This window comes from Peromyscus maniculatus, chromosome 1 (genome assembly GCF_049852395.1).
Source record: "Peromyscus maniculatus bairdii isolate BWxNUB_F1_BW_parent chromosome 1, HU_Pman_BW_mat_3.1, whole genome shotgun sequence".
In the NCBI taxonomy this organism is placed as follows: Eukaryota; Metazoa; Chordata; class Mammalia; order Rodentia; family Cricetidae; genus Peromyscus; species Peromyscus maniculatus.
In genome coordinates, this window is record NC_134852.1 from 54128110 (window position 1) to 54150724 (window position 22615).

General features: G+C 54.4%; 2 protein-coding genes across 3 annotated transcripts; one reads left to right on the forward strand and one right to left on the reverse strand.

Moving 5' to 3' along the window:
* The first annotated feature begins 63 nt into the window (after positions 1–63).
* On the forward strand, positions 64–9604 carry Mamstr (MEF2 activating motif and SAP domain containing transcriptional regulator). The gene is made up of 11 exons (XM_016000518.3): positions 64–854; positions 1119–1212; positions 1622–1700; positions 2636–2674; positions 3175–3308; positions 3577–3761; positions 4079–4166; positions 4329–4523; positions 5018–5437; positions 5529–5583; positions 5711–9604. Exons 2-11 carry the CDS (start codon positions 1192–1194, stop codon positions 5992–5994), a joined length of 1500 nt encoding a protein of 499 aa, XP_015856004.1. The 5' UTR covers positions 64–854; positions 1119–1191; the 3' UTR covers positions 5995–9604.
* Positions 9605–10672: 1068 nt separating this feature from the next.
* LOC102907953 (fucosyltransferase 2 (H blood group)) lies at positions 10673–21597 on the reverse strand. Of its 2 annotated transcripts, XM_042276511.2 has the most exons (4): positions 20546–20703; positions 17895–17961; positions 17088–17187; positions 10673–12327 (listed from the first exon to the last, which is right to left on the reverse strand). In XM_042276511.2, exon 4 carries the CDS (start codon positions 12323–12325, stop codon positions 11285–11287), a length of 1041 nt encoding a protein of 346 aa, XP_042132445.1. In that variant the 5' UTR covers positions 12326–12327; positions 17088–17187; positions 17895–17961; positions 20546–20703; the 3' UTR covers positions 10673–11284. The 2 variants fall into 2 exon arrangements, with proteins under 2 accessions (XP_042132445.1, XP_076398520.1); XM_076542405.1 differs by lacking the exons at positions 17088–17187; positions 17895–17961; positions 20546–20703 and adding an exon at positions 21066–21597.
* Between the last annotated feature and the right edge of the window lie 1018 nt (positions 21598–22615).

The window sequence follows — 22615 nt, forward strand, 5'->3', positions numbered from 1 at the left end:
GTTTGGGGAGATATTTCTAGCAATGGCCTCAGCTTGCCCTCTAGCACGAAATGTGACCCTGGAGCACTGAACTCTGGCCACACACCTCGGAACACAGCCCAGACCGTGCTCTGCTGAGTATCAGACCCTGTGTACTGCCAGCCAGAACGGGCCAGCTCCCTCCTACCCACAAAATCCAAACCAGCCTTCTCCCCCGGTTCTTCCGCTGCTGTCTACCTACTGTGACACTGCTGAATTCCCTCGTCCAGCACCTTTTACGCTCAGAGACCCTTGGGTCCTAGTCCTCTTCCATCAGATGCAAGAATGCAGACCTCAGCTCTCCTCCTTACCCAGCGGCCCAAGCCCCAGCCCTCCTCTCCCAGACCAAGAGTCCCGACTCCTGCCCCTTCCTCTCTTAGAAGCAGGGGTCTGGGCCTCCTGTTTGAACTTTCCCCTCCTCGGAATTTGACACCTTCTGCTGTGTCAGGAGAAAAGAACAGGTGGCACCTGCCGGCGGGGTCTGAACACGACCACCTGCCGCTGCTGCTCACCCTGGTCCCAGCCCCTGCACCTGCTCCCGTCTGTCGCCTGTGGCCGCCCCACCCAACCCAACAGCCCGGGACGCCAGGGCGGAGACAGTAGGGGGACCCTCGAAGTGAGCCCGCCCCGGTCCTCCCCGCGTGTCTGCCCCGCCCCTTCTCTGGGTCCCGACAGGGTTTCTGATCCATGGCCCGCTACCAGGGCTCCCGCTCGTCCCAGAAAGGGGAGTCGAGGGCGGCCCCAGGCTGGTGGGGCGGAGCCTGAGGTCTCCAGCCCGGTCCTCAAGACTCCACCCGCTTCAAGGCACAGCTGAGTAGCTGAGCGGAGCCCACCTGGTGAGAAGCCCCTGGGGTGGAGACAGGGACCCCTCCTTATTACCCTTCACTCGCCGTTTCGGGTTCCCTTCCTGGTCCAAATACCTTTCCCACAGAGCCTGGTGCATGACATTCAACCCATTCTGTTTCAGGTGTCTGTTGCAGGAACCCCTGCGTTTCCCAGACACCCGTCAGTCAGCCTCCCTGATTCCCTGCTGACCCAGAATCTTGGATTCTAGTCCCTAAGAGCATGGAGTTCTAGTCCTTAACCTCCTTTTCCTTCAGGATTCAGAGTCCAGACGACCGCTTCCTGCACTTTCAAAGACCCAGAGGTCCAGATTCCAATGCTGTCCTTAGGATGCAGGAGTCCATGACTCAGGTCCTTCCTATACCACCAAGGTCCAGGAGTTGAAACTCCAGGCCTCTTGCTTAAGACTCAGAACTCCAGGCCCCAGCCCTCCTTCAGACCTGAGCAAGAACGACTAGTCCTGAAGCCCAGAACTCAAGGCCTCAGCCCTCTACTTCAGTCCTAAGTGTCCAAGCCCTATCCCTGGTCTCTCGCACTGTGGGTCCTGGTCCCAGCCCTCCTTCCTCAGACCCAGGGGTTTAGGGCCCAGCTGCCCTCCCTTAGACCTGGATACGTAAGACCCCCCCCCCCCCCAGAAGATCTGGCCCAGTACTTCTGTCTCTAATCAGTTACGGTCTCTCCCGAATTTCCCCCAAATGACAACGGCCTGTCATCCACTTTGACCCTGCTCCCCGGCGGCCCTGTCTTCCTCTCTGTCCAGGTCTCCACCCCAGCCTTGGCAATGACCCTGGCAGCCTCCTCTCAGCGCTCCCAAATCATCCGTTCCAAGTTCCGCTCTGGTGAGAGGTTGCTTGTCTAAGAGCATGTGGGGAGGGGTCCTGGATCCAGGGCCCAGGGTCCCAGTGACACTCCTCCTGGGTGGGTGGAGGGACCCCTGAAAGCTCACGCACAAGGTCATTCATGCTGTGGAGTAAAGTGGGGGATGAGTGTGCACATGGCTTGCTAAGCTGTAAGTGGGGACACCCAAGACTGCCTATGTTGCAAAGGACTTAAACTGATCTCTAGGCAAAGCAGAAGAGCAGAGTGGGACCTGAGTGGCGTGGGTACATGGCTGGGGGACCAAGAGCAATCAAGCCTTGAAAGTGTTATTAGTCGTGGTCTGTTGCCAATTCAAAGAGTTCTGAACACTCAAGAGAGCAGCAGAAATGTGCACTGGAAAATCTTTGCTCCCGAACAGAGGGTCAGGTCTTGAGTATGTGAGTAGCATTCATGTGGATGCATGCCAGGGAAGAGTAAGCCAGGGTGGAAAATCATGTAAAGGCTAGCTCTGGAAGCAAGAAAGCGACTTATGTGCAAACCAGTCCAGAGGGCTTGGAGCCTCAGGGGTAGGTTTGCAGGGTGCTGGCTGCGGGGAACGGCAGGGGTAACACAGAGGGGGGATGCAGGGGTAAAAGGAAGCGAGGTGTTGATGGCAAGATGGCGACTGTACCAGGGTGGGCACAGACTCCTGAAGTGGCAGGTGGGGCCAGGAGCATGGCTGCCTCCTGGTTGCAGGCTGGCTGGCTTTCAGCCTCAGGAGTGGCTCTGGCCCAAGATGCTTTGCTGGCAGGAGCAGGCAAGAGGCCCTGGGAAGGGAGCGGGAATAGGCCGCCCGCCCGCCCACCCGCCCCGGGTGTGTGAAGGGGCTGGGCACGTGTGTCCCGCCAACAACCTAGCTCCCACCCATCAACCAGGCTTCGGACACTCCCTCCCCCTCCCTCTTCCTTCCACACAGTCCTGCAGCTTCGGATCCACAGACGGAATCAAGACTGCAGTAAGTGTGGGCCCCCGAAGGGAAGGGATGGTGGCCTCAGTCCCCAAGGACCATGCCTGCCTCAAAACAGTGAAATCCCAGCTGTCACTTGCAGAGGACTCAGGAGTCAGTTGGGCCACCCCACCCATCGAGGTCTCCCCAGTTTTCTCACCCCAGACACCCCAATCTTTCCTTGGTGGCGTCAGGTATCACAGCCTCTCCCACACTCAGCTAACCGAATATAGTTTCTTTGGCCCGTCCATTTCCCTGGGATCAGGGGTACAGGCATCACCTGGTTCTGTCCCAGGAATACACTAGATAGCTGTGATCTGAAGCAAACAGACCCCTTGCTGACTGAGGATAAAACTCTCTTCCTTTCTCAAAAGTGTGTCCAGGAACCCAGCTGGACAACTTGGGCTATGCTCCTTGCTCCAGGCTGGCCCTCCTTTCCGGTAGTCCCGCTCCATCCTCTCCAGCCTGCTGTCTGCTGGTCTGTTCAGGGTCCTCCGCTGTCTTTTCAGCTTCAGATCCGTGGATCTCAGCCTCAGGCCCAGCTCTGGCTCCAGCTCTGCCCCCCGTTCCTGCTTCCTTCCTGGTCAGCCCTGGCATCGTGTCCCCTGAGCCAGCCTATTGTCCCTGGAGGTCTCCAAAGAAGGTGAGCTGTGACAGAGGGCAAGTGCCCAGGACAGCCAGTCGGTCTAGCCCTGGTTCTCGCCACTGCTGACACTACACCTTTCATAGGCCAGGAAGGTGGGGACCAAGCTGAAGCATCGTCCCTGTTTTTTCTCTTTGTTTTTGAGACAAGCTCACTGCATGCCTAGACTGGTCTTGAACTCTCCATCCTGCCCCGGCCTCCCTGGTGCTGGGATGGCAGTTGTGGTGGGCCACCAAATCCCCAAGCTTGGCCTCACTTGCTCTTTCAGGAATCTTCCAGGAACTCTCAACACTGGAAGGAGCCCAAGGTCAGGGGGAACTTGACATATCACCTGTACATGCCTCCGGAACGGAGCCAAGGGCCTAGGGCAGATCTCCAAGAGGAGGGGTCAACCCTGGGTCCCCCGGGGCCACCTCTGTGGGAAGAGAAAAACTCACAGAGGCCACACCCTCGGTAGGACTCTCATTTTTATTCTCCAGGGACCCAGAAACTCAGCTCCCCCCCCCCTCAAACCCAGAGTGCAAGGGAGAGGAGCCTGCCCTGGAACCCTCTCCCCCCCCCCCCGAACCCTGGCTGTGCATGCTCCCAGCCCTCGGCCGGAGACACCACGGTTGCACATCTCCCACACCCACAAACCCAGTCCTGTTGGCCCACAGGAGGTCCAGAGGTCCTCATTCTCCCGCATCCTCCGAGGCTCCTGTTTTTAAGGTCCCTAACGGCCTTTCTGCCCCCGTCCTATCCTTTCCTCACCCCCTCACGCCGGCTGCTAGGATGAAGCCCTCCTCATCAGGAGACTCCAGTCCCTCACCCCCTTCACACAAGCTGGAACTCCAGACCCTTAAACTGGAAGAGCTGACGGTGAGTTTGGAGTTGCAGTGTCCCAGGGCTGGCCCCAGACCTGCAAACCCACGGCCCCTGCTCTGGGGCCATCGGTCTGGGTTCCGGCTCCTGCCTGCTGGCTCCCTAGTCCTCGCTCCCAAATGCTCGCCCAGCACCTCCTCCCCCGCCCCCGCCCCTCAGGTCTCCGAGCTCCGGCAGCAGCTGCGCCTGCGGGGACTCCCAGTCTCCGGGACCAAGGCGATGCTCCTGGAGCGCATGCGCGGTGGCGCCCCGCCCAGAGACCGGCAGAAACCCCGGCGTGAGGACAAAGAGGCCGCTGCTCCCTGGCCGCGCCTCAAGCCCAAGACGCTGGGACCAGCCCGGCGGTCGGGCACGGTGAGGGCGGGGCCGTGCACGCACGGACCAATCAAGGGAAGAGAAGGAGGAATAGGGCGAGACCTTGGGAAAGAATAGCCAATGAAATGTTGGCAAGGAGGTGCGACTTGCGGGTCTTAAGGGAGGCCGCTAAAGCCGGGGGGCGTGGCCAACCATTGATAGCCGGCTGGAGTCAGAACCGGTAGGCGTGGTTTAAGGGAGAGAGGCCAAGGAAAGGATAGGAGCGGGGCCCGTAAGCTTATTTGGGGAGAATGAGCGTTTGCTGCCAAGCTTGACTACTTGAGTTCTATCCCTGAGACCCATAAAGTGGGAGCCGTGAACTAACCCTGAAAGTTGTCCTCTGATGTACACATATATGCACACACAAAGTGAAATAAAACGTTAAAAAATAAAAAGCATTGGGGTGAAGCCAAGGAAGGGCTGTGTCAGGGCCAGGGGGCAGAGCCACGCCTGATGTGCCGGGATAATGGAACTCCCATCTTTCCTGGTTCTAGGCAAAGGCAAATGCGGCGACTCGTAGGCTGAGGTTTTCTGGAGCTGCGGATCCCCTGAGGGCAGCTCTGGCTCCAGCTCCCGCTCCGGCTTCCGCTCCAGCTCTAGCTCCGGCTCCAGTTCCAGCTTCAGCTTCAGCTTTAGCTCTCGCTCCAGCTCCGGCTCCAGCTCCCGCTCCAGCTCCGGCTCCAGTTCCAGCTTCAGCTCCAGCTTTAGCTCTGGCTCCAGCTCCAGCTCCGGCTCCGGCTCCAGCTCCGGCTCCAGTTCCAGCTTCAGCTCCAGCTTTAGCTCTCGCTCCAGCTCCAGCTCCAGCTCCAGCTCCAGCTTCAGCTCTACTTCCAGCTCCAACTCCCTTTCCAACATCTTCTCCAGCCAGCCTGACTCTGGAGGAGGAGCTGCAGGAAGCGATCCATAGGGCGCAGGTGGAAGGGGATGCGTGGCTGGGGCGTGCCCGGGGACTGGGCTCTGGACCTAAGCCGGACCCGGGGTCACATGTCGTGTGCTCATCCACAGCTGCTTCCGAACCGGGACATCGATGACATCCTTGAAGACCAAGTGGAGCCAGATGGTAGGAGCAGAGCCCCCACGTTTAGGGGAGGAGCTGGACTTGGGAACTCCTGGGTCCGAGGGAGGAATGGGCTGGGAAGAGCAGTGAGCAGGACCTGCCCCCGCTAAAGCTCACACTCCTCCTGCAGACCTGCTGCCTCCCATCCCCTTGGACTTCCCTGGCTCCTTTGACGTGCTGTCTCCCTCCCCGGACTCGGAAGGCTTCTCTTCCGTCTTCTCTTCTTCACTCCCATCCCCTTCTAGCTCCCTGTCCCCTTCTCCAAGGGCCCTCACAGATTCCTTGGACTGGCTGGAGGCCTTGAGTGGGGGTCCACCGCTGGGCTCTGGGCCTCCAGGCCCCAGCATCTTCTCAGCGGACTTATCTGACTCCAGTGGCACTCGGCTTTGGGAACTGCTGCCAGATCCATGGTGAAGGACCCTGGGGTTTCCGAGGAGCGGTCATCTGCACCCACAAACGCCCTCTAACTACAGAGGGCTCCAGATGCCCTCATCCCCTCCGGACCCACTGCTGCTGACACACAAATGCTGGACCTGCCTACTTGGCCTCTGTGTGACCCCTCCCTCCCTTCCGTGTAGTTCGGGGTGGGGGTTCATTTGCTACGGGCCAGTGCAAACAAGCTTGCTGCCTCCTTCAGAGACCTGCAGGGTGTGTGCACCACTTCCTCCAGACGCTGGATGGCTGCCTGTCATCTGGGAATCGGAAGTTTGTGCTGTTTGGGTTCAGGAAAGGACAGGGAGAGTAGAAGGAAGGTTGACCCCTGCTCTAGTTAGGGGTGAGGGGGATCAGTGAGTCACCACCACCTAGTGGGTGGTGACCCTAAACTCCCTATCACTTTGAACCTATGAGTGTTGTGATTATACCTAGCTTTCTTGCTTTTTTTTGTTTGCTTGTTTGTTTTTCGAGACAGGGTTTCTCTGTGTAGTTTTGGTGCCTGTCCTGGATCTTGCTCTGTAGCCCAGGCTGGCTTCGAACTCACAGAGATCCACCTGGCTCTGCCTCCCGAGTGCTGGGATTAAAGGCACCATCACCGCTTGGCTGCTTTCTTGTTTTGTTTTGAGAGCAAGTCTTGGTATGTAGCCGAGGCTGGCCTCTAACTTGTGACAATCCTCCTGCTTCAGCCTTCTGAGTGCTGAGCTTAGAGATGTGAGTCGCCATACCCAGCTCTCATGGTTTGTTGAAGGGGTTCCAGGAGCTAGGTGGGCAGATGATGGAGCTAGAATGTGACCTCAGGTGAGCCTCCACCCATGCTGTGAGGATGGCTGCCTGGTGAATTCAACTGTGGGTGTCCTGTACCTTTGCATCTGTGTTTGGGCTTATTAACAGACCCACAGAACAGAACTGCATTAGATACTTTTGCATAGCCGTAACCACCATACTCAGGGGAATAAGCTAAGGGAGGAGGAACTTAATTTGCCCAGGGTCTCAGAAGGCTCAGTTGCGGTTGCTCAGCCCACAACTGATGGGGAGACGGCTGGACCCAGCTGGGTCATTGGATGTCTGGACCCTTGTTCTCCAAGAAACCTCAGCTCTCTTCTCCACGTGTTCTCTCTGCTAGACCCCTGGACTTTTTATGTGGTAGCCCAGGGCTTCCAAGAATGAATGTTCAGCTTGGAGTGGTAGCACATGTCTTTAATCCTAGCACTCAGGGCAATAGACGTGAAGAGCTGAGGCAGGAGGATCAGAAGTCCAAGATCAACTTCAACTATAGAGAGTTCAAGACCAGCCTGAACTACATGAGACCCTGTGTCAGAGAGAGAGAGAGGGGGGGGGGAGCTGAACACTTGAGACCACCAGACACTAGACATGGATGATTGCCGATGTCTTTGGGCCTGGCAGTAAATTTTGTCTCCTTTTGATCAGAAGGTTATCGGGAAAGATGGAACCAGTGTTAAAGGGACTGGGGGGTAGGATGTCAATCAGATGTATCAGAGTTGAGAAAACCAAGAGCCCGAGTTTTTACTTCAGTAAAGCGCAGTAATCACACTCCCAGTGCAGACTGACATTTCGGTGGCTGTGGTATGTGGGATCATGGAGTTATAACTGATCAAGGACAGAAACCCTGGGGAGTGGAACAGGGGTCAGAAAAATAGCTGAGCTTCCAAGGGCTAGGGGGCACTGGTAGAGAACTTCCGGGAAGATGGCGTCCTGGAAGAGGGTGTGAAGAAGACATCAAGGTGTGGAGGAAGCTGGCTCCTGGGAAAGCTGGTAAGGTTGAGTGCTCTGAGTAAGACAGCAGAAAGTCTGTGGCCAGCCCAGGCTGGAGACAGACCGAGCCGGTCCTGAAGGGCCCGTGATGAGCTGACAGAGGCGTTCCCAGCCCTGGAGGGTCAAGAGGATGTGGTGGGCTTCTTCTTCAGGCTCTAGACACTTCCCTTCTTGTTTCTTGTATTTTTACATTTTTATTTGTGTGTATACGCACACCACACACATGCTCAGGTCCTCGGAAGCCTGAGGAACCCGTCCCTCCCCTGAAGCTGGAGTGGCGAGCTGCCTGACGTGGGTGCCAGGAACTGTAACAGCACCTGCAAGAGCAGCAAGCCGTCTCTCCGGAGCCCTAGGGCTCGATTTTGGAGACAGCATCTGATTGTCCTTATTCCCACGCCCTTCTCTCCCTGAGGCTACTCAGGTCCTTTCCTGGCCCATGTCCTCTGCCTCCATTTAGTCTCCTTGCCATCTCTGGTTCACCCTCTGGTGAAGGAAACATCCTTCTCCCCATCCTTGTCCAGTCACAGCTGCCGTCTCTCATCTGGATGATCCATCCCTCATCCCGGGAGCCTTGAGCTCATGGACACCAGTTTCCAACCGAGGCTCCCTCCCACCTCCTGCCCACTGTTACCATCTTCCCTCAGCCAGTCAGCCTTGGGTGGAGAGCGCTGCAGAGCCCTTCACAGCCCCAGGAGAGGTAGGGTTGGGGTGGCCATGGAATTCTCAAGAAGGTGGAGATTTGGAAGGCTAGGGCAGTTTGGTGAGGTTGCTGGCTTGAGCACAGAGCAGGCAAAGCTGAGATCAGCACTCCTCACCACTGTTACCCTAACTTCACAAACTTCAGCCCCTCCCCTGGCCTCAGTGTCCCTGGGAGCCCCAAACCTGTTCTTTCACCCACCTGCCACCCTGGTCTTCAGAGAGGGGAGGGCATCTTGTTTCCTTCCATTTCCTTCTTCCTCCTTCTCTCCCTCACCTTCCTTCCACAAGACAAGATCTCCCTATGTAGCCCAGGCTGTGCTCAAACTGGACATCATCAGGCTTCAGCTTCTAGAGTGCTCAAATTAGGTGGACTACACATAACCCTTTCTCTTAAGTGTGATTCTGGTTATACAGCTGTATGACTGTTGAAAATCAGTGGACACAGAGCTGGTCTGTCTTGACGGCATTTGGAGATAGAATTCACATTCCAAATGATCCACCCAGTGATAGGTAAAGTTTATTGCTTTTCCTATACTCAGTTCATCTCCCACTATGATCAGTTTTCATTCATTCTCTGTCCTATTGTTTTGTTTTGTCTTTTGATTTTGAGGCAGGGTCTCTACATAGCTTGGCTGGCCTGGACTCACAGAGATCCATATGCCTGCTTCTCTGCCTCCTGAGTGCTGGAATTAAAGGTGTGCACCACCCTCATCCCCCCTCTCCAGATGGAGAAATGGCTCAAACCCATTTTATCACTTTCAAGAATGTGAAATTGGGCTGAGAACGCCTTTGATCCTATCACTCTGGAGGCAGAGGCAGGCAGATCTCAAGGCTAGCCTGTTCCACATTATGAGTTCCAGGACAGCCAGAGCTATGTAGAGACCCTGTCTCAAAAGAACAAAAGAACAAAACAAAACAAAACAAAAAACCCACAACAACAACAAAAACCATGTGATTGTGGAGAGGCATACTTTCGTTTCTTTTAGATTTACAATTTTTTTTTCTTTTTTGTTTTTTTGAGACAGGGTTTCTCTATGTAGCCCACTCTGGCCTCAAACTAAGAGATCCACCTGCCTCTGCCTGCTGAGTGTTGGGATTAAAAGTATGTGCCACCCAAGACCAGCCTGGATTTTGTGATTTTCTTTGTCTCTGAGACTGGCCTGGACTCCCTGTAAGCTGATGACGTGAACTCCTGATCTTCCTCCCCTCACTCCCTTAATGCTGGGGCCACAGGTGTCCACCACCACCCCCAGTTTGAAGATCTTCTTTTTTGAGACTGGGTCTCAGAATGTAGCACAGGCTGGCCTCCAAATGCCAGGTCCTCCTGCTTTAGGCTTCCCAGTGCTAGGATGAAGGGGAGGTGCCACTGCCACCTACTCCAGGCCACCCATGCACTATGCCAGCACCAACAATGTAGCAGGGGGTCTAGAGAGACACTTTAGGGTTCATGCTGTCCCAGAACTTCTTCAAGGGTTCTTTCTCCTACATCACCCTGTTATCATAATGGCGTCTATATAGGTTGCATTCCTCAATTGTGAGAGGAGTATCATGGTATGTGCTCACACCTGAAGTGTAACAAGATGGTATCACACACTGAAATATCTGGAGGATTCCCCTGGGCCTAGGGACGCCACACTGGTCTCCAGGAAGCCAGGGCTGCAGAGGTGGATGTGTGACTGATGCATCTGCACTGAGTTCCACTCACAGAGTTCTCGGATGGACTGAGTAAGACAAAGAGAAAGCCCTTGGTGGGTGGAGTCCCGAGAACAAGCAATGTGGTGGGAACACTGTGGGCTCCGGAGAGCCTTCACCTTCTTTATGACCAGCTGACTTTGTGCAGTGAACCTGCTGCTTCGGATCTCAGGCTAAACCAATCCCACATTCTCTTTCTCCTTGACTCATAATGAGCCACGTGGGCATGTAGTGACACCGTTCTTGTCAAGGGGACCAGGAGTTAGCTGCTGGGGTGCTTACAGAGGTGTGGTTTTCATTGGACTTGACTATGGTCCTTGTGGCGATGGCCAGACCTTTGAGAGGCAGAGCCAAGGGGACTGGAGAGAGGTTCAGAGAGCAATTGCCAGCATCCAGCTGCCTATAACTTCAGCTCCAGGGGATCTGACACCCAGTTCTGGCCTCTGAAGATCCTACTGCACTCAAGTGCACACACCCACACGTATACCCGTAATTAAGATAAAAATAAAATTTTAACAGACCTCAACAAGTTCTTAGGACATTGAAGGCACCACCTTCAAAGGGGTGAACAGTCTCAGTAGTCAGTTCTTGAAAGGTGGTTGCTATAAAGTCCAGTCCCTCTCCTTGCTCATGCTTCCCATACACTGTTGACTGGCCCATCCCGGGAATGCCATCCCCATGAGGTACTCACTGCACCTTTATAATGAGCCAGCTGCAGGTATTTCAGTATAGTGACAAAAAGTGGACAGACGAGTGTTTGTCTCACCCTGCAAAGGACCCAAGTGAGGCAGTGAACCTTCTCTTGCTGCTTCCGGAAGTGGCTGTCTTCAGGTGGCAGCCTTTCCGGCACGATGAGAAAGCTGTGCTAAAACATGGTGATGGCACTGTGGTGGTTGGCGGGCACTGGGCACCGAGGATGTGTCTGAGCTAGTCAGTTAATGAATACTGGTGATGCCTAACCTGTAAACGTGTTTGCTGAACACATCAGTTGTTCTCATGTTTGCAGCCCTGGGCACACTTCTTCCAGAGAGAAGACTCTTCCTGTGAGTCTAACACACAGCTCCTCCTGCCTAGAGATGGAAGGGGGACCAAGGACTGGCTTGTGTTAGTGCTTACGGAGTGGGGACAGGTCTGCAGGGATGCCCACCCACTCGGGTAGGAAGGCTGCCTCTGGCTTAAAGATTTTGAGGAAGGGAGAATCTGGAAGGGTGTAGTTGGCTAGGTAGATGGTGTCCCCACCTGCCAGGTAGGCAGCCCAAATCCCGAAGGTTCCAATAGTCATGATGGTGTGGTTGCACTGGGTGAGCAGTGCGAAGTCCTTGGCTGGCGAACCCTCGATACCATTGCCAGCGAACACCACATCCCCTCGGGAGGCATCGATGTTCTCCCTGCACCAGGCCATGCCATTGCTTGTGACCACGAAGACTGGAGATGGATAACGGGCCCGGAACCTGTCCAGGGCCTGCTTCAAGTAACCCCGGTCAGCCACCACGCCCTTCCACACATTGGGCATGACATGCACATAGTCCCCCCGGCGCACATGGACACCCACAAACGTACTCGGCTGGCTCCCGTTCACCCGCAGGCCACGCAGGAAAGCCTGGGCCTCCTCGCGCACATGGTCGTGCAGGGTGAACTCCTGCAGGATCTCGGGGCGCAGGTGGTGGTAGAAGGTCCAGGAGCACGGGTAGCCAGTGAGGCGCACATAGCGTCCCGGGATGTGGCGGTACCGCTCCTCCATCCAGTCGTTGAGGTGGTAGTTCTGCCACGGGATCCTCCGGTCCGTGTCGCCGTGCAGCACCGGAAGGCTGATCCTGAAGATGGGCGCCAGGGCGCTGTGCATGGCCGCGGGGATGAATGCGGGCCTTCCGTTCATCCTGGCCAGGGCGAACAGCGTGGCGTACTCGCCCATCTGGTTCCCCAGGCGGCCAATGGAATTGATGGTGAACATGCCCTGCAGCTGGCTCCTCCCTGGCATCTCGCCACTCCCTGGCATCTCTGTGACTGCTGGGTCTCCTGTGGGCATCTCTGACAGAGGTGGAATCTTCACTATTCTCTGCTGGAGGTGGATGATGGTGGAAGTCACGAAGACGAAGATGAGGAAGTGGGCCAGAGGAAAGGAGAAAGGAACCTGAGCGTTGGCCATGGCTGCCCGGAAAGAAAGCAGGCAGTTAGCTGGGGAGCGGCTCGGGGTTCGCCTGCAGGCGTGTGTGCATAAATACTTGGCATCCTTTTGGCTAGCCACCTGGATTGTGCCTCAGCATGTGTTTTTTTGTTTTCTTTTTGGTTTGTTTGAGACACAACTTCACTCTATAGCTCAGGCTAGCCAAGAACTGTGAGCCCAATCTTCCTGCTTCAGTGTTGGGATTACAGAGTGAGCCAATACGCCCCATTTGATGTCCTCTTTGGAAGAAAAGTATGCTTCAAATGTTCAAATGAGGCATGTGGAAAAAACAACAAAATCAGGGACATGATGGGACATGGGAAGGGGACTCTGTGGTAGGAGGAAGGAACGGAATACAAGCAGTTCTCTGACCTCCACAGACCCACACCTCCCTCACAATCACAACAAAAAGCCAGGTGTGGTGGCGCACACCTTCCATCCCAGGCTGGAGAGGAGGCCAGCCTGGTCCACAGAGCGAGTTCCCAGACAACCAGGCGACACAGAGAAACTCTGTCTTGAACAAACAAACAAAAAACCAAAACCAGAACAAAAGAAACAGAGGGGATGGGGAGATGGCTCCGTGCTTAAAAGGTCTTGCTGCACTTGCAGAGGAGCGGAGTTCGGTCTCCATCACCTGTATTAGGGAGCTCACAGCAGAGGAGTGGAGTTCAGTCTCCATCACCCGTGTTAGGGAGCTCACAGCAGAGGACTGGAGTTCAGTCTCCATCACCCGTGTTAGGGAGCTCACAGGAGAGGAGCGGAGTTCAGTCTCCAGCACCCGTGTTAGGGAGCTCACAGCAGAGGAGCGGAGTTCCGTCTCCATCACCTGTATTAGGGAGCTCACAGCAGAGGACCGGAGTTCAGTCTCCAGCACCTGTGTTAGGGAGCTCACAGCAGAGGAGTGGAGTTCAGTCTCCATCACCTGTATTAGGGAGCTCACAGGAGAGGAGCGGAGTTCAGTCTCCAGCACCTGTATTAGGGAGCTCACAGCAGAGGACTGGAGTTCGGTCTCCAGCACCCGTGTTAGGGAGCTCACAGCACTCGGTAACTCCACCTTGAGGACAAACATGGTGTACACACACACACACACACACACACACACACACACACACACACACGAAAACAAATCTTTAAAACAGCAAGCTGTAGCCAGGTGGTGGTGGCGCACGCCTTTAATCCCAGCACTCGGGAGGCAGAGGCAGGTGGATCTCTGTGAGTTCCAGGCAGGCCTGGGCTACAGAGCAAGATCCAGGACAGGCACCAAAACTACACAGAGAAACCCTTTCTGGGGGGGAGAGGGACGACGACGACGATGACAACAACAACAACAAAAACAAAACAAAACCCAGCAAGCCACACCTTCAATCTCAGCACTCCAGAGGCAGGCAACCATATAATACAGCTCTTCATGTTGTGGTGAGCCCCAAACATAAAATTATTTTTGTTGCTACTTTGTAACTACTTTTGCTACTGTTATGTATCCTAAATGTGTAAATCTCTGTGGTTTTGATGGTCTTAGGCAGCCCCTGTGAAAGGGTCATTTGACTCCCAAAGCAGTTGCCACCTACAGGTTGAGAACCGCTGGTGTAGAGGATGGTGAACTTTGCCATCTGCAGCCAGGGTGTGACCAACATGTACGCTAATGTCAGTTAGACTAAGTCCAAGTGACCAGTCACTGAAAAAGACTCAGGCCTGCATGACAGGAATGAAACTTTTGGGGAGCTCAAGGGCTTCAAGGCTCCCCAAGTTCGTCAGGAGTCTTACCACCTCATTTCAGAGGACACGTGGTCCGGAACACAGAGCAAGCTCTGCTATCAGCCTCCAAAGGAGGCTTTGTGCAACTCCAAGTAAGAGACAAAGGTTTCTGGCTGTCTTGGCCCACGGCCTGCAATCCTGATCATAGGCTTAGGTCCAGTGACTGAGTCAAGAGGATATTGGCATTATATCAAGCAGCTTGTAAGCCGATCAAAGCCTAGAGGCTGCATTCTGCACAGGTGTGCAGTTACAAAGTCAACTCAGACCTGCCGGCGTAGGACTGCAGGCTGAAATACACTTCTGATTTGTAATTCACCGGAAGAAACTCAGGCAAGGTGTGATGGTGCTTGTCTGTCATCTCAGTATTCAGGAGGCAGGGGCAGCAGAATTGATGTGAGTTCAAAGCCAGCCCAAGCTGTGCGAAATTCTTCAAAATAAACCATTTGGGACTGGGGCGAAGACTCAGTGGGTGAAGTACCCCCTGAGCCAGCATGAACACTGAATTTGAGTCCCCGGCACCTACATACAGCTTGGTGGTACACGTCTCTGTACCCCAACAGCTGGTGCAGAGACAGGAAAATATTAGGGGACTGCTGGCCAGCCTAGACTGACCACTGAACCTACACAGTGAGAGACCCTGTCTCAAAAATAAGGTGGAGGGGCTGGAGAGCTGGCCCAGCAGTTAAGAGCTCTGACCTCTCTTGCAGAGGACCCAGCACCCACATCAGGCAGTTCACAAACACCTAACTCCAGTTTCGGGGAATCTGAAATCCTCCCTTCTCCCTGGGCACCTGCACAGGCACATGTACATAAGTAAAAATAAAAATTAAATAAGGTGATCTGAGCGAGTGGCCTGGTGGGTACAGTCCCTCCTCAGCGCCGTGGAGAAGGCTGGTGGCCTGACTCTGTAATCCTAACATTGCGGTCTGGGTCAAAATGAGCTCACCAGCCAGCAGTGTGACTGAATTTTCGAGTTCTAGATTCAGTGAAAGACTCTGTCTCAAAACTATGGTGGGGCTGGGCGGTGGTGGCACACGCCTGTAATCCCAGCACTCGGGAGGCAGAGGCAGGTGGATCTCTGTGAGTTCCAGGCCAGCCTGGTCTACAGAGCCAGGCCAGGCCAGGCTCCAAAGCTACAGAGAGAAACCCCGTCTCAAAAAACCAACCAAACAAACAGACACTATGGTGGAAAGGTAGTAGAGAAAGACGCCTGACATCGAAGACAGTAATGCTGACCTCTGACCTCCACAGGCACAGGTGCACATGTACAGGCATGCGTGCATGCATGAACACATACACCACAAACAAATTCATGCCTGTAGACTCAATGCCTGGGTGTGAACTGAACAAATCCAGAGTGTGGGTTCGTTGGGAGGAGCCTCTCCGGTCCCCTGTGACTTTCTGAAAGGACGTGCTGGGCTGTACCAACTTCCCAGCTCAGCTACACTCAGGAGATTTTATTTATTTCCTCATATTTGCTTTTATGAGACTGGGTCTCACTCTGTAACCCAGACTGGCCTGTAACTCACTATGTTGCCAAGACTGGCCTTAAACTTGTAACAATCCCCCTGTTTCAGCCTCCCAAGTGCTAGGATTACAAGTGTGAGCCACAGGAAACAAAGGATACCACCCCAACCTCAGGAGGTGTGCACACTGAAAATGCTAATAGCTACAGAGGCAGAAAGAAAGCAGCCTGGAGCAAGGGTGGCAGTTCTGAAGCTGAGGCAGGAGGATCATGCAACTGCACACAAGCCAGGGCCACAGTGTGAGACTTTGTCTCAGTAAAACACACATAGGAAGCCAGGCTTGGTGGCACACACCTTTAACCCCAGCACTCGGGAGACAGAGGCAGGTAAATCTCTGTTTGAGTTTGAGGCTAACCTGGTCTACAGAGTGAATTCCAGGACAGCCGGAGCTGTTACACAGAGAAACCCTGTCTCAAGCCCCCTCCCCAAAACACACACACACACACACACACACACACACACACACACACACACACGCACACACACACACACATACGCACACACATGCACACACACACACATGCACACACGCACACACATGCACACACACATACACACGCACACACACGCACATACATGCACACACACACAAATGCACACACGCACACACGCACACACACACACACACACACACACACATACACACACTCACGAAAAAGACTACCAGAGACAGGTCACACCAGAGAGGACAGAGCAGGGGCGGAGGGACAAGTAGAGATGACTTCATCCTACCCACTCTCTCCTTGCCGGTCTGCTCTTTTTCCTTTTTCCTTCTCTGGTACTGGAGTTGGAACTCAGGATGGCCAGCATGCCTAGCAGTCCCTTTCCGAATGAGCCATGCCCCCAGCGCCTCCCTGGGGGACTCTAGGCAGGGACTCTACCCCTGAGTTACATTCCCAGCCTTGTTTTTGCTGTTGTTTTAACTTGCAGACGGTATTCACTAAGTTGTCCAGGCCGGCCCTGAATTTATTCTATGGCCCTGACTAATTAACCCCTGACCGCTGCGGTTAGAGGTCGTGGACACAGCAGCAGATGGAACCAATATTTCCAGTCCTTTTCCTTTTTGCCAGACCCAGAGGAAACTCCACTCTCCCAAATTCCCTTTCCCCTCTGCCAAAGGAGCCATTCCCCATCACCGTCAGGAGGGACAAGTAGCTATCTGTGGGGTCTTTTAGCATACCCAAGCGCATGCTGGTTCTAGGCTCACTCAGTACCTGGGGCTCTTCTCAGCTGGCCTCCCACCCTAAACTTCTCCAGCTCATGAGTTCCCCTTCGCCCAGCTCTTCATTCCCATATAATTCTACCATTTCATCCATAGCTTTCTTGGTCCTTGAGAGCAAGAAGGTAGGTATGCATAGTAGGTATAACAAACATTATACTTTATTATGCAGAGGTTCATCACACAAATTCACACTCTCAGTCCCTAACTACAGTCCTAAGCCTATGTCCCCAAGGCTGCTCACCTGTGTGACGTGTTTTAGCCAAAAGTTGGGTCCAGCCTCTCACGGTTCTAGGGTCAGGCACAGGGCAGATCAAGATGGTGTCGCCAGGCCTCTAACAGTCCTGAAGATGTGAAAAGCAACGTACTCTTGGTTCTCTCCTTACATGCTGTCCAGTGGGCATCATGGGTTGTGTGTCTGGTTATCTGGAGTAAGTGGTGTCGCTGGTGGTAGGTCTGAAACCTGGGACAAATGGCTGACTGGAGGCACGTATTTAACATAGCAAAGCAGATGCTGGCCAGCAGGCTCTCAGCATCGCAAGCACCTCTTACAAAGTCCTCAGGCTGGCCAAGCCCGCCCCCTACCCTCAAGGCTCCAGCCCCTGCCTGAGCTTCCTTCTCTCCCGAAGCTTCTCTGATGCCTGTCTAACCAGCCATTTGGGCTGTGAGCTCTCTTGGCTCCTCTCCTGGACCTCTCCTCATCCGTTTGCCCTCTCTCCTCCCTCGCCCTTTTCTTCTCACGGCCCAGTCTAGTCTGCTAGCCTGGCTCAGTCAGAACACTTCCAGGTGCCTCTGACTGTGCTCTCTCTCATGGGTACAATAAAAGCCTTCCCCTCAACCATACCTTGGAGCAGTCATGTCCTCAACTTATACTCTTAAGACAGAGTCTCTCTTAGCTGCCCAGGATGAATTTATGCTGTTACCTAGCCTGGCCTTGAACTTCTGCCTCTGTAGCATCTGGGATGTCAGGCCTCCCCCACTAAACTCATCTTGGCACCAATTGTATGGGAGAAAAACAATGGAAAAACACACTTCCAAATCAGGCCATTACCTCCAGCTTTGAGCCGAGGGCTCTGTTTCTCCTGCCGCAAACAGGAACAGAAGAAGTCTTGTGTGACCTGTGAGAGGAAGGAACTTAGGGTGATTTGGAATAATGTGTTTTCGGGCTGCGTCTGTGCTGGTTCCCATTCCCCAGGAAGGGGAGTGACGATGTGGAGGCTGTAGGGGGGACCAAAGGCCCAGATCCTGCTGTGAAACCTCACATCTAGCTTTGGGGAAGAGAGTTGGGTCGTGGCCAGAGCTGTGTGGCCCTTGACTGCGGCTTCAGACAGGAGTTTGTGGACTGGGGAAGTACTGACTGGTAAACCCCCAGAGCTGCTCAGGTGTTACCAACTCATGTTATCACAGGTGACTTCATGCCCATCTATAGCAAAGGGAGCCGAGAGGCGCCAGGAACCATTAAGATCGATAAGAGAGAGAACAAGTGCACTGTGTGATTAGTGCACACAGACAGGACAGACCACCCAGGCGCGTGCCCCTCGGGAACTGTCCCTGACCATGGCCGAGGACGCAGTGGAGCCGGTGGTGGAGATGCCGAGCTGGAAGGCTCTGGAGGACACAGACCCCCAGCACCATAAGTGAAGTATCTAGTGTCTTCATAATGCAAATTCCTGATATGCAAGATATCTGATATGTGACCCCCCAAAGGAGCCACAACCCACAAGTTGAGAACTGCTGTTTCAGGGTGTCTTACCCCAGATACCATCCCGAATCATGCTTATTTCCAGTGCGCCTTTTTGAGACCCTTTATTTAGGTCCAGGTACCAAGATAAATCTATATAAATGGGTCCTAAGTGAAATGGCCTCTATTTCTGTGAGAATCCAGGCAATGCCATGCCTTTTCCCTCTTATCCTGGCTATCACCATCAAGTTGCCTTCTTCTGCTTGGACTTAGACATTTGAATGCTCTACCTTCCATATAATAGCAATAAAAATATACATATATATACATATACATATATATACATATATATACATATATACACATACATATATACATACACACACACACACACACACATATATATATAAGAGAGGAGCTTGGGTGAGTGGGAGAAGCCCGAGGGCCATGGAGGGAAGGGGGAGCGTGTTTGTTGAGGCCACAGGAGACCGAAGAGCGCGCAGTTTGGCTGAGCCAGAGGCGGCTGCTGGCAGTGGGCAAAGCCTGGATTTCCCCTTTGTTCTCTGTGGTCAGGAAGTTCACTTGCCCAGCCTCAGTTTCTACAGCTGCTTCAATACCTCTGGGGGTCACAGGGTTTAAAGAAAAGAATTGAGTCCAGGTTTGCCCCTTCCTCCATCTGGGTCTCTAGGAACTTCCGTTGGAGGGGTGCGGTATGCTTTCAGAAAGAGGTCCCAGCTAGGAAGGAGGGACCCTGCTCCCACTCCCCTAGAAACCTTCCTTCCCTCACTCCCTTCCTCGTCAGGGATTTTTGATGTAGTCCAAGCTGACACCTAACTTACAGCGATCCCCCTGCCTCAGCTTCTTGAGTACTAGTATGACAAGCACGAGCCATTCCACCTTTCTCTCAGCCTTTGGCTCAGCCTCCTCTGTTTGCCTTTTCCAACAAGACAGTGCCCTGCCCCCAACCCCCTTCCATATCAACCAACCCACAGGCAGGACCCAGCCCCACGCCTGGCCCCACCCCACCAGTGCCATTCCTGTGACTGGCACTGCCCTCGCCTGTTCCGTCCCTGTGCCGAGGAACGTTGGCATTATGAATCTCAGGGCAGCTTATGAGAGAGCTGTCACTGGAGACTCACACAGAGGGACAGAGGGTGTTGTGATGGACTGAGCCGGGATCTACTCTCCCCCATGGCAGGGGCAACTGCAGGTTTCTGAGGGCCCCTGGACTGATGTAGAAGCCATGGATATGGGAACAGGAAAATCCGGTTGCATTCAGCCCGGCTCTGCCCTCCATCTACATTTGTTCCAGGAGTCAGCAGGGAGGGACCTGAGGGGACAAAGGAAACTGGGGCTGGGGAACCAACCGGAGAGGGATGGCAGATGGGAGTGCAGGAAGTCAGGCTATGGGGTGCTACAGGAGCTGGGGGACCAGGGGCTGGAGGACCAGGAGCTGGAGGACCAGGAACTGGAGGACCAGGGGCTGGAGGACCAGGGGCTGGGGGACCAGGGGCTGGAGGACCAGGGGCTGGAGGACCAGGGGCTGGGGGACCAGGAGCTGGAGGACCAGGAGCTGGAGGACCAGGGGCTGGAGGACCAGGAGCTGGAGGACCAGGGGCTGGAGGACCAGAGCTGGGGGACCAGGAGCTGGGGGACCAGGGGCTGGAGGACCAGGAGCTGGGGGACCAGAGCTGGGGGACCAGGGGCTGGGGCATGAGGGGCTGGGGACCTAGGGATCGGAAAAACCAAGGTCTGGGAACTCAGGATCTGGAAGGCTCGGGGCGGGGGGGGGGGGGGGGGGTAGGGGGGGGGCTGAAGGAACTAGCTGAGGACTTGAGGCTGAGGACTCAGGCTGGGAACCCAGAGTCTGGGGGAACCAGGTTCTGGATCCTGTTTACCAGCAATGGCATCTCCTCCCAGAGCCCTAGGGTGGATCAGAGACCAACCGGTCCACTTTCTGGATCCCTAGGGTTCCTTGAGGGAACAGGGGAGCTGTTCCCAATCCCCTGGCCCGTGCTCACCTCTTCTGGCTGCGGTAACAGAAAAGCCCTCCGAATGGGTGACAGGTGGCCGGCCCTGCAGCAGGCAGCTCAGTGTTCCTTCCAGCCCAGCCCCTCATTCAGGGCCAAAGGAGGTTCCTGAGCCTTCCTCCAGGCCTGGGTAGAAACCCCGCCCAGGGTGGACCTGCTGACATCCTAGAACCAGTGTGGCTAGGCTTTAGAGGGAGGCAGGTCAAAGGTAGGGCTTCCTTTCAGGTGCCTGCCAGGATGCCAGCAGGAGGGGCGAGCTGAAGAAAGGAGCTGGGAGAGCCCAGGCACGCCTGCCTTCTCTGCAAAGCTGCAGGCTCCCAAGACTGTTTATTTGGGCTGTACTAGACCCTCGGCTGCCAACCTCATCCAGCAGTAGACAACTTTTGTTTTGTGTGTGTGTGTGTGTGTGTGTGTGTGTGTGTGTGTGTGTGTGTGTGTGGGAACGCGCGTTTATGTGTGCATGTGAGTGTGGAGAAGGCTGTCCACCCTGTTAAGAGGATTTTGAACTTACTTGGCCAGGGTCTTCTGTTTCTGCCATGCTGTGTGTTCCAAGCGAGGCACGTGAGAACTTTCCACGCTTCTCCTCTCTCTGCCTTGCTCTCACTGCGGGGGAGCTGGTATTGCAGATTCGTACCACACATCGAGCTTTTCATGTGTGTTTTGGGGATCAAAGCTCTAAGTGCTTTTACCTGCCGGCTGCCTTCCTCCGTTTCTATGCTAAGGATTGAGCTCAGGCCCTCACATTTCCTCACACCCCTACGCCTGGCGTTCACGTGAGTCTGGGATCAGCCTCTGGTCCTCAGGCTTGCCCAGGAAGCACTTATCAAATGACCTTTCTTGAGAGCCAACCGTATACAAGGGTTTGGGGTTCCCCCTCCCTTTTGGTGTGTGGGGGATTGAACCAGGGCCTCACGCACCCCACTTTTAGCCCCCATGGCTGACACTTTTTGGTTTTGAGACAGCGTCTCAACTATGTAGCCCTGGTTTGCCTGGAACTTGTTATGTAGCCCTGGCTGACCTCAGAAATCTACCTGTTTCTACCTGCACCACCAACCTTGGCCCTAATAGTAGGCACTCTTGGTTTTTGGAGACAGGGTTTCTCTGTGTAGCTTTGGAGCCTGTCCTGGAACTCACTCTGGAGACCAGGCTGGCCTCAAACTCACAGAGCTCCACCTGCCTCTGCCTCCCCGAGTGCTGGGATTAAAGGCGTGCACCACCACTGGCCAGCTCACAGGCACTCTTTCCACCGCACCCCACCCCCTGTGGGCACTCTTAATAGCTCTGTGTACCGAGGAGAAGCCAAAGTACAGAGAGGGAAGGTAATTTCCCCAGGGTCGCACAGCCACCTGAAGCCAGGCAGGCTGGGGCTTGGAAAATGCTATACAAAGTGCAACTCTTCTCAGCTCCACTTTGCTTCTGTTATTATTATAACTGGGTTATACCATCCAAGACCAACCGGCAAGAAGTGCCACCCCCCCAGGGGTCTGGGCCTTTGTATTAGTGGAGGTTCTCTTAGAGTCACAGAACTCATGGAATATCTCTCTCTCTCTCTCTCTCTCTCTCTCTGTGTGTGTGTGTGTGTGTGTGTGTGTGTGTGTGTGTGTGTGTACACATATTAATTGGGATGACTTACAGGCTGCAGTCCAACAGTGGCTAGCTGCGAATGCAAAATCTAAGAATCTAGTGGCTGCTCGGTCCCAGGAGACTGGGCGTCTCAGCTGGAATGGATGTGCTGACAAGCTGAGGGTACACAGGGGAAGAAGGAACCCCTGCTTCTCCCACTGTCCATATATAGGCTCCCAGCAGGAGGGGCAGCCCCGATTAAATGTGTGCCTTCCAAGCCTTAGGGTCTGCATTGAAGGCATGTGTCATCTTGCCTCAAGATCGAGATCACAAGTGTGCCCTCCATTTCTGGAATATAGTTCATTCCAGATACAGCTGACAAGCAAGAAGAGCCGTCACAGCTGCCCCACACCAATCTCTAATTAAGAAAATGCACCCCAGGCTTGACCACAGGCTCATCTGGTGCGACATTTTCTCAACTGAGGTTCCCTCTTCCCA